The following is an 11,780-nucleotide window of genomic DNA, read 5'->3' as shown; positions in this document are numbered from 1 at the left end:
AACGCACCAAAACCACTCAGCGATGAGCGACGTGAAAAACGTCGTATACAGCAGGAACAAGAACAGGCAGCTAAATCCTTGCTCTACAGAAAGTATTGTGGGTTCCTTATTGGACACAGATGTTCAGTATTTTTTGGTATTTTTAACCAAAAATACCTTTTGGTATTTTATCCAAACCAGCATAATCAACAGCCCTCCATCAGTGCTGGTGTTTTGATTCACGGCCCAGATAGGGGCAAAGAGCTTTTGATGATCTTCTGCATTATCCTCACTCTTCACAGCAAGGAAGAGAGAGAGAGAGAGAAAAAAAAACGGATGGACAGACAGATAGAAAGGTCTCCTCTCCTCTCCAGATCCCACCACCACCCGGTTGCAAGATCAGGAAGGGATGCCACGTCAGACACCGAAAGCAGCCAAACCGTGACGGCATGGAGCGCCGCATGGGCTCATCCAACCTGTCAGGAGCTGCCTGTTGACGCTATTGGCAACCTGCTCTCTGAAAACTCCCCAAAGTCCTCTCCACCGAGGAAAAGACTTGACATTTCACAGGAACGTACTCCTCGGATCAAGGCTGTGGCTTTTCCTATCCCCAATAAAATGTAACCACTTAAAAAAAATTACAACTCCTACCAAGCAAACAAAAACGTTGTTGATTTTTTGTTGGCTAAAGAATCTTCAGATTAAGATTGATTGATAAAGGATGGGTTTCAGAAAAACCATGTTTGTCTTTGGGCAAAACCAGATGGAGAAGAGCTAGAAACTGCAAATTAAACTTCTCCACGCTAAAGAAATATTTCCGAGGAATACCAAAGAATAAACTCTTAGGGAAAAATAATGACTTTTCAGGATGTTAGCTAATTGTCCCAGTGCTCCCATCAAAATCTATTAGTGATGGCAACAGGATACCTTGTTAGCAACTAACATTATTCATGTCAGAATACAGGCAGTAAATGCTGGGGTTTCATTCAAAATGATCTGGAATCTTCCTGTGCTCTGATTTTGTTTTATGCCAAAAGACACCGCTCGCGCTCACTCAAAGTGACACGTGCATCCTGACACGCAGTTCTCACACTACCCAAACCACTCGCTTTAAATTACCTGGCAGAGAAACCGTATCTATCTTGATTCAAAATGTGGAGTGTATTGCTACATCACTTCTTTGTCCACACAAAGCTGCCAAACTGAATTTCAGGTGTCTCAGTCATGACAGATATTAACACGGGGTTTCAAGCAGATGAACACCAGATCCAATTCTGGCATGCCTTCTAGGAAGGCAAAAATAAAGTTATCGCTCTCAGCTGCCCCGTCACGGGCGTTCCTGCAGCCCCAAACTGATCGCCACGGGCCAAGGGGATCAGTGTTCCAGCTATAAACACCCTGCTTACACTGCACTTTTTATTGGAGCATGTCGAATACAAAAATCAACAAAGTCCCTCAGCTTTTCTCAGTAGGCAAGTACTACATTACCCATCAGGAAAACAGCATGTCGAATACAAAAATCAACAAAGTCTCTCAGCTTTTCTCAGTAGGCAAGTATTACATTACCCATCAGGAAAATGAAGACATAGGTGTCTAAATAATCTAGAGCAGAGCTGGAAAAGGAAAGCAAAAAAATTACTGCAGCTCAGCTCCCCTCCCTTTCTCTTGCTCCAGCACACAAGTAGCAAAAAGAGAAGATGGTTAATGGGAAAATGATATAAATAAAATATGCAAAAAAATATTTTTTTTAAACCCCATAAATTAAAGACTATCCCTCAGATCTGTCATCCTAGAGCAAGGACTGCTGCAGACTGAGCTATGTGGGATATCTACTTCAAATCTCTTTCCAGGTGTAGCTTGCCTTAAAACTGGCTTTTTGCACGGTGCGATGGAGCGTATTTCTAAGGTATGACTAGTTCCATGATGGAAGGGCCTTGAGAAGAGACCAGCTCCCATCGCAAATGCATGTCCTCAGATAACCAAGGCCAGAAACTAGGCAAAGGTAGTACTGTGCAAACTTACATTGCAATATTTGCGATCATTTTAATCACACTGGAGAATTTTCCATGTGCTGCTTTTGGGTGCCTCTAAGTCATTTCAATTAAGAATGTGCTATTAACCTATTTGGCAATCTTCACCATTAAAGGAACAATTAAAAGTAAAGCCTCAACATTGCCATGTGGCATTTACAGTAAATGCTTATGTTCTTGGCTGTAACTACCGGTTTTACCTTTCCTACGACATATTTATACCTTGCACGTTTTCCACACAGGTTTCAAACCATATATATCTTCCCATCGCTTGCGTTGGAAGAAGTTAAAAAACCCCAAAGCTTAAATATTTTAAGATTTGCAGACAAGCACTGATCACCACCCTTTCTCTGTGCAAAGGAGACAATTTTTACCAGCGTCTCCCACTTTTGCCAGCAGCAAGACTACGAGGTGGAGGATAACAGCGGTGGCTGACCGAGGTCTCCTCTGAGATTATTTGGCCCAAAATGTTCTAGGTGGTAACACTACAGCCAAGCCTTCCACATTCCTTACCAGAAAAACACACCAAACCCCGTATTTAGATGCAATTAGTTTTTGTACTTACTTAAATGAGAGCAAAAGACATTGGCTGAAATTCAGTTTCAAGACAGGCCCGCTCACCCCATCCCCCTTTCTCTCCAAAAAGCCCTTCCTTCTGGATTCACTTTAATGAACAACCGATCGAAACTGCATCCCGAGGGAGCAAACAGAGCTGCGACTCCCACTTTGATCTCTTCCCCATGGAGAAACGCGCTCCCTGCCTAGCTTGCAAGATGTTCATTTGATTGACGTTTGCTCTGATGTGCAAACTGCTTTGAACTTCAGACATTAAATTCCCATCAGGCCGCGTTCATTTTTATTCTCCTTCAACAGGATTTACAAGCAGGAGATCAGCAAGTGCAGAAGATAAAATAAATTTGCAGAAGCTTTGAATCTTACATCAAAACAGTCCTCAAGCGAGCTCCAATTGGATTTTGTTCGGCCTGAATTTACAGTGTAAATCAACCTCTTTTGTACAGTTTCAGTTTAGGGAAAAAATGAGGGAGCTGCGTATAAAAATGACACTTGAGCAGCTACTGAGGGGTTCTCATTGTTTTAAGACTCATGTCTTTCCCTCCCTTTCCATTCAGAGAAATTTAAAGCTGATTTTCGTATGCAAATGAAATTACATAAGTTCATTGAAAATTCAGCATTTCCTTTGAAATTCACAACTAGGCATGCTTTCTTGATTGTAAGACAAGATTTTAACTCATACTTTATATACCTAAAGAAATACTTAAATATATGGTTCCCACTGCATCTGAACCGCCTGCTGGAAAACAATGGTTTTATGAATAAATTCAACAAAAAGAACTTACTGATGATTCAGTTAACCAGTTTCTTCTGGCAAGGCACAGAAGTTGTTCCAATTATTTCAACTGCTGCTTGAAAAAGTCAAAGTATACTTGTTCTCAGATGTAAAGAAAGGGTATTATTGGAAGGAGGACTGCGACCCAGTAACACAAACTATTCCAAAACCCACTTTTCCACGAGGAACTCGGCCACATTTACGAAGTAAAAGTAACAGTCCAAGAGAGCAATTTCCTAAATACCTCCTACGGTTTATGGACAGAACACGGCCATGCCAAGACTAGCACTATGCACACTCCCTACATTTTCTAGAAACCCACATGCATTACTGTAGTCTGATACCCTGCAAGAACAGCAAACACATCTTAAATTTCATTCCGCGTGGCCCACCCACTTCTCCTTTGGAAGTGCAGCTCTTCAGATATTGCAGCAACTGAAGGAACTGAATGGGATTCCCGTTATCTCCCACTTAACCGCTCCGGAGAGGAAAGATAAACACAGAAAGAGCTGCGATAAAACTGAACTGCATTAGCAAATATTTAACCATCTGTTTAAAAAAGAAAAAAACAGACCACTTCTGAAGGCGCTATCACAGTCAGGGAGTAAATGATTTTCAAAAATAGGTTTGTAAACTCACTTATTCAAACAGCTCTATTAACGTTTGTAACGCAACACTGCCAAGTAGTATGTTTTACCAACAAATATTTCTCCATTCCATCTCCTTTCACAAATTTAGATATATGCATTCCCTAAGCTCTTACCAGCATAGTTAAATAAAGAACAAAAATAGATTTCCAGCCACCTTGAAACATATACGTCAGCAGCAGAAACAAGAGCATTAATGAATGGCAATGCACCTCTAAATGTACGTTTTTTGGAGACCCTTGACAACCTTTTGTAAAAACCAGCAGCGAAATTTGTTTCTGTCCTCCAGGGTAGAAGCAAAGAGAAAGGGGGATGTTTCCACCAGCACACGCGTGTATTCGTGTCCCATCTGCAGGCGTAGCGTTATCGGGGACCACGGTTGGCCATATCACCCTCGCAGCGGCAAGGCACCGTGCGCGGCGGCTTCCCGGCACTGCAATTCCGCTTGTCTCTCCCCACTCAGGTCCCAGTCCCAGGGCAACTCAAGGAAACTGCTTCCTACCTTCTCTCACAGACACGCAAGGAACATGAAATGTTGCAGCACATCACAGCATGATGGGTCTTAAAACCGGGAAGGAGAGGAGGGGGATCGAGACTGGGTTAGGGAAGATTTTTTTGTCTCCCTTTAAAAGCATCGTCTCTGGTTTTTTGTTGGAAAAGCTGCACAGGCAGCCGCGTGTTTCCTCACAAATGCATCTGAATAAGAATAAGAAGTTACAGCCTCTCTTTTTTTTTTTTTTTTTTTTTTGGAAGGTAATCTTACTGCAGATAGGCAGGGCTTTGCTATGTCAAGAAAACCACTGAAGCATACTCTATGGCACCAGCTCTGTGAAGTACGTACTTGCAACTGCATCTTCGCGAGTACTTATTGTGTGACCGTAACTTTAACTTACCTGGCAAAACTGGAACTACATAAAGCTACTTCTGAACGTCTCTGACAAGAGCCAGCTAGCATGAATCACAGCTCCTCCTGAAAAAGGCATTTTGTATACCCGGTAGATGACAAATACTCAAACATTACACACATTACCAGACTTACTCTTTCTTTTCATGAGGAAGGAGTTTGATTTTCTTTCATCTGCAAGTATTCAATATAAACCACCTATCTGATATACATGCTGCCATCCAGTCCAACATCATCTTTATGAAGCAAGCTATTTCAGTTGTCATTCACAAGTCAGACCACACAGACCTGCAAAGTTACAACCCCACGCAAAGCTAATGCTTCCAAACCTGCTTCCCGAAACTCATTTCTTAAGTCCCTATTTAGACACTTTTCCCAACTGACACGTATCCCGTAAGTTCCCACTGAAGGTGCAGGGAAGCTGCAGGTGCTCAGTACTTCTGATAAACAAACACTGTTTATTCTTTCCCCTACCCTCTTGCGGACACTCTGCTATAGCCCCATCCACACCCCACGCACATCAGGCCATTTCGGTTCTAAGACTTCTAAAGACTGACCCAGGGCTTTCTCGGGAAGGAAGCACCTCAGGCATGACAAACAGGAGACAGCGTCTTGTATACAAAGGTATTTATCCTCTTAAGAAGGAAGACACTTTAATTAAAACATTGTCTTGTAAATAACCACCCAGTTCAATCATGATAGGGAATGTCTGGAGACAGCACAAAATCTGTTTCTCATGGCTTCTTCAGCAGCCTTTATTAGTGAGGAAACACAAAGCCTTATTTTTCCAGCAGGGATTTCTTCAAGGATTAGAAGATGCATGTCACTTGACATCCATTTTCCTTATCTCCCATCAGTTTACCCATCCGTTTTGCTAAGAGCCCGGAGCACTTTATCCATACTAACTCTGTCTGGTTGGAGCAATGCCTCTTCTCAACTGCTACGTGCGCTCCCTCAATGCAGCACACAACCCTGGGAAAAGGAGCAAGTCTCCAGGCTCTGAGCCCACGGACACAAATATAGCCCGGATGGTAGGGCAGATACTGGATCTTCGTACCATCCACTTCTGAGGTTGTCTGAAAGCTAGGCTCTCTGGTTGCTCTTCTCAACTGTCATCTCTCCCTCCATTGCCATCATGGTTTTTCCATTCCCAAACCTCGATTGAGTAGAAGTGAAAATGCAAACAGCTATATTGAAGAAAGGAACAGCAAAAACTAAAGAAAAAACAAGTAGACCCTGCTCTGTTACTCCAATTTAACAATCCACCTCTCCTTAGCAGTACTTGTACTTGCACATATACTTAAGCATACGATTAATTTCCATTTATAGGAGCACACGTTTAAATGCTTTGGTAAACCAGATAAGCATAAGCATTTGATTAGATGATTGTTGAATTAAGGCCTATGGAAAAGTCCCTTGCCAAAACCACCGAACAGCCACCAACTGCACTGCTTCATCAAGTTTCTTTTGCATATTCTAATTTATTTATTTTCACCACTTTCCAAAACAAGGGAGTTGCATTGCACAAACCTACGTTGGTGGGGAGAACAAATACGAGATTGCTACTACTTACGCTACTTAGGCTGGTATATGTTGGGTGCAATATAGCAACTGAAAGCACAGCCAGGCTGTTAATTTTAATTCAGAACCAGTCACTATGGACTGGAATCACAGTCACATGGAAACTCACTCATTTGGGCTCTTCACTGTAAAAGCCAACACCACCTAATGGCAATAAAATAAATACCGCCTTCTCTGTCATATCTCACTACTCAACTAAATGAGCAATTTAAATGCCAGGTTCGTTTTATCCCAGTTAGCGCTTTGTTAGTCCTGTTTTGTATCATTTATTTATAGTCACCAGGTGATGTACTCTCACAGTTTATCTAAAGCAACATGGCAAACTGTCTGACGCCAATGATCATATTTTCAAGATAAATACAAGCAAACACAAGGCCACACATGGATAATTTTGTTAATGGTAACAACAAATATAAACCAAAGATACTGAGCATTAAAAAACCCTCAAAAAAAAAAAATCCTTTCTCTACACAACAGTTCATCATCTCCTTCCCAAGTAATTTTTCCAAAACCAACCCAAACTTGCTGCGTTCCCAACGCAACGTCAATAAGCTAGACAGCAATGACGGAAGAATCAGCTAACAGCATGAAGTGCCCTCAGATTTTCAAATGTCACTCTGCATTTAGAGGCTGAACACCATGTGATAAACAGCCTTAAATACTGTGAGACAGGCCTCCGAATCTACCTTAAAAATATAGCCTGAAGATAATGTGCTTCTGACACTGTTCTTGCACCAAATATTTGCTCAAGTAAAGAGGTCGCATGAGGAAACACCTCCCTACACCAAGGAAAAGAATACAGAGTTAAGTAGTCGTAACACAAACATTTCACAACCCTCCTGAAACAAAAACCACAGCCCTAAGGACACACACATTTCCAAGGTACAATCTAAAGCAAAGCATCTCCTGAAAACAGCAAACAGCACAGATTTCAATGGGACCTCTTCCATAGCAGCAGCTAATAAATGCTCGACACCGAACTATTATAATTATTGTTGCTCTAACACCAGTACTCTTCCGTCCAACACTAACACACATCTTTTAAATGTCAAGGATAAGCTGTCACCAGCAACAGTACATCTAACTTAACTTCTCGCAAGTACAGGCCTCCTCATAGTCAGAGCAAGCTAGTCCAAAAATTAAAGGTGGAAGAGTTCAAGTAAATCAGTAGCCTTCAAAATATGATCACAACATCCAGGTGGGAGATTCTTGTGCCTGTGTTTTAAAAATAATTCCTAAATCCATGCTCAAACACTCATACGTGTGTTCCAGTTCTCCAAAATCTGAACATTAAGGTAGCTATCTTAAATTCTGGTATTTTCTGTCAAAAATCTCAGTTTATGTTATCAATCTGTACAAAAAAAAAGAAAAAAAAAAGCTATTGGTGATTTTGGATACATCTGCCTGCAAAGACACTCACCCCGCCAGCCGTTTCCCTGCTTCTAACCAGGCCTGGAGGTACCCAAGGGGGATCCTGATGAGCACGTAATCTTTTCATTTCGATGGAAAGCGACTGCTTAAAAAGAAGGTCATCTCATTTTGAGATTTCTATTAAAAATTAATCTCTTTTCTGGAGAGGGAGGGAGACGAGGACAGGTTTTGAGGCAGCTGATGGGGAACAGCGTTTGGTACTCTCCTGGCTTTTCAGGAACCACCACCTCGTGCCCATGTGAACCGTTTTACTTTCCCCTTTAGCAGGCTTGTGTCAAACACAAGACCTAATAACACCACTTTGGATATCAGCATTAGCTTTTTCCCTCCCTGACATTTTAACCAAAATGGGGAATCTCCCAGAAGGGAGATGCCCCAGAGAAGGAAAACAAAACGAAGAGCAGCAGGCAGGAGAGGCAGAAGGGGGACAAAATGACAAGGGAAAGGATGGCAGAAGCATTAGGCAAAGCAGGCAATTAACAAAGTACGGTGCTTACAACCTGGAAGTTAAGTTTTAAAAGGAAAACATGTTTTTACATTCTTTCTTTGTACGACTTGCAGACAATTTCCTAAAGACTGTTGTGGGTATATTCCCGACAGTCTGATAAGCCACCGTTCTCAACCATACATACTTGACCAGGTCTTGCCAAAGTGCTGTCTGGAAGATCCTGCAGACTGATGGACTGTTGTGGTATCCGCTTAGGCAGATTTAATATTATCAATCTAAGTAATTAAATAATGAGAATCATATTGTAGAGCCTGAATGAGGATCTCTGCAAACAGAAAATTCACCCCTCTGCTTTGCCAGCTGTGACCTCTGGTTTGTTTTTTAAACCACTTACTGTGAAGGATCCTTCTGCAAGTCCACCACAGAGAAAGACATTTCTAAAGGACTTCCAAGCCGAGTAATTTTGGAGTACAAAGTGAAAGGAAATTAATGAAAGCTTCCATTTCCAGACTAAGAGCAGACCTCTCTTTATTTTTCTAATGAAAAACTATGCAATACTGACAAGGAGCTGATAAATCTCCTCATTCCTCCTTCTCTTCATCCCTTGCTTGGAAGGTGTTACTGCTGGCTGGCAGTGCCTGCAGGCAGAGATCAGAGGGCAGAAAGGTTTTCATCCTCAATCAGTTCTTGACCTTTCTGCTAACACTGCCAACAGTCTGGCCATCGAGCACCAGATGTGCCAGCGTTTTACATAAGCACCCTCTCCAGTAGGAACTGTACCGAGACCACCAAACCTACGCACAACCCAACAGCAACATACCCCTTTCTTTGGAGTCACCTGAAGCTTAATCCTATTGAGATTTCTTACTTTCATGCCAATCAAAACAAACACAAAACAAGCAAATGGTCTTTCTCTCCAAACACAGACTCATACCATGTATTAGAATGCAGTGAATATTTTAGATCCTTACATAAACAAAGGTTAATGCCGTACTTCAGAAAAGATGAAAGCACGCTGCCATTAAGAGAAGAGCTGTCTTATAGATTGCAGAAAGTGTTTTTAACATTTATTACCTGAATTACCTTCCTCTCTCTAAAATGGTTTTAAACCACACTGAGATATAAACAATGAAAATATACTCTGTAATCAAGGTTTATGTAAACTGAAAGTTACTCTCGTTCTTTTCTGGCACATATGGAAGCAAATGTTTAAAATGTTGAGCATTTAAAAGAAATTATTATACTTTTATTGGAAAAGTCAGACCTTCTATCATACCCTCCCTACAATTAGGAAACTCAAAGAAGTTTCTGCAAATACGCAGCATAGTAAAACATGGTTAAAGACAACCAACCGCCTGGATTTAGACTATTCATAACTCCTGTTTTTAAAAACAAAACAAATTGAAAATGAACAAATTCAGTTTCCAAGCAGTGTACTCCATTTCGGTAAACCTCTGTGTGTGTGTATCAAACAGCAGCATGTCAACTTGATTAAACTGTAATGTAGTATTTTTAGCATGTGATGTACTGACCAACTCGTGATTTTTGGATACTTCACTTCAAAGGAAGGAAGAAAAGAAAAAAAAAAAAAAAAAAAAAAAAAAAAAGAAAAAATGTCCCATGACCAGCTTCAGAAGAGTTATTCAGGGTAAGCAGTGTCTCAATGCAAAAACGGTATCTTGGATATAGACAGACTCATTTTGTATAGAAGACTCTTTCATGCTATTAAGGGTTGAATAAACTTTTTTCCTTTTTGTTTCATTGTACAATCCGTCGCAGCTGAGTCCCAGTTCTTGTTTAGAATTCCTCATTAAACATGTATGTAGTAGAAATGTAAAAGAACATGAGGACAAGATAAGGAGCACCTTTGGAGTACTGTCTTCCTCCTTCTTCAGTGTTATCAAGACTGGCAGAAAATACAGGCTATTTTGCAAAGCAATCATCTTTTTTTCTTCACATATTAAATCGACAGCATAAGTAATTCCAGAATTTAATACTTACTCCATCATAGATGGTGGAATAGTACAGCAGTCTTGGATTGCAGTCAAGGGAGACGTGAGATGAGCAGTATATGATGCTTCCACTACTTGCTTGTTACGATTCACGACATCCAAGTAACGGTTAAATTTCTCACGAATTTTTTTTGCCAACTGAAAAAAAGTAGTAAGAAGCAAGATTAAAATTAAGCCAGTTTCTCTGTATTACGCCTTATGTTCCTTACCAACCAACTTAAATGGAAAGTAAAAACTGCATATGTTAAAGATAACAGTTGTCTGTGTTGCTCATTGTACTTCTATTTTGGTGGCTTAAGCACTGTGAAGTCAAGTAATTAATAACACTGCGCACAGAAAGCAGCCTATACAAAAAGATAAAATAGACTGACACCATCTAGCAACAGGTACTTGAACACAGAGTTTTACATGTATGAAAAGTGAAATTTCCATTACATCAAACTTCCCTTTCAGTAAGAACTGACACCTGGATGCTACTGGCTTACCACTGAAGCTCTCCAGTATGATGCTCCTGCAAGGACTGACAAGGACATGATGGAGACTAAAATAAACAGGCCACAAGTCAATCTAAAGAAGCCCTACAAATGGACACTTAAGGAAAGCCCAAATAATAGTATTACAGAAGACTTCACTGACAGAGAAATCTGCTATTGCTTCAGGAGCAAACAGCCAACAGCACCTCTGCCAGCGCGCTGAATCTATTAAAGGGAACAAGCTCGGGATCCAGACAACCCCAAATACTGCCACGAATATTTCTCTGTTCATCAGCAGCCTCCTCTGTCAGGTGGAACTGTGCAGAAGTATTTCACAACTCCTTTCATGTAGATCTCCTCATTGCGATCTGGGCAAAATAAGCCAGCCCAGTTCTTGCTTTTTTCTTTGTATCCCTTGCTGCTTTCCTGGGGGTCTCTTACTGAGCATCTTTCAAGTGATTTTCTTCAGCGATCTAGCAGCTCACTGTGGCTGGTCATGAACTACAGCAGTTTTAACTACAAACTTCAACAACAAAATGAAAAATCTGTAATTGACACTGTATTATAACAGAAAGAAAATAATGACAACAGCCTCGCACAGGTGAAATTCTTCCACAAGCCTTTTGTCGTCAGAAGTCTCTCTGATGAAGGCAGCCACTTATAAATCAGGACAAGGTTTAGAGGTTACGCTATTACTTGTAAGAGCAGACGATCATATTTCTCTCTTTTCAGGAAGTGAAAACAAACAGGCTGTCATCCCTCCCCAGCAATTCTCAAGCCTTTAAAAAAAAATTAGAGTGCCTAACTCTAGAAAAGGCAAATTGAGTACTTCACCCCTTCTCTTTAAATGTTTTTAAAAAAAAAACAACAAAAACAAACCAAAAAACCCAAAAAACTCCCATATTTTTCTTTTTTTTTTTTTTAAAA

The 11,780-nt window shown here is 40.8% G+C and overlaps 1 protein-coding gene across 1 annotated transcript in view; it reads right to left on the bottom strand.

Annotated features, from left to right (window-relative positions):
* CACHD1 (cache domain containing 1) overlaps positions 1 to 10,515 on the bottom strand; it is a 60,905-nt gene extending 50,390 nt beyond the window's left edge. Inside the window, exon 1 of the mRNA XM_009699423.1 lies at positions 10,370 to 10,515. Coding sequence (XP_009697725.1) covers positions 10,370 to 10,377 — 8 coding nt within the window. The 5' untranslated portion in view covers positions 10,378 to 10,515. The remainder of the gene's footprint in view (positions 1 to 10,369) is intronic.
* Between the last annotated feature and the right edge of the window lie 1,265 nt (positions 10,516 to 11,780).

Source organism: Cariama cristata, unplaced genomic scaffold, assembly GCF_000690535.1.
Source record: "Cariama cristata isolate BGI_N322 unplaced genomic scaffold, ASM69053v1 scaffold3154, whole genome shotgun sequence".
Lineage (NCBI taxonomy): Eukaryota > Metazoa > Chordata > Aves > Cariamiformes > Cariamidae > Cariama > Cariama cristata.
Note: the sequence above shows the minus strand (reverse complement) of the source record. Positions and strands in the feature narration are given on the sequence as shown.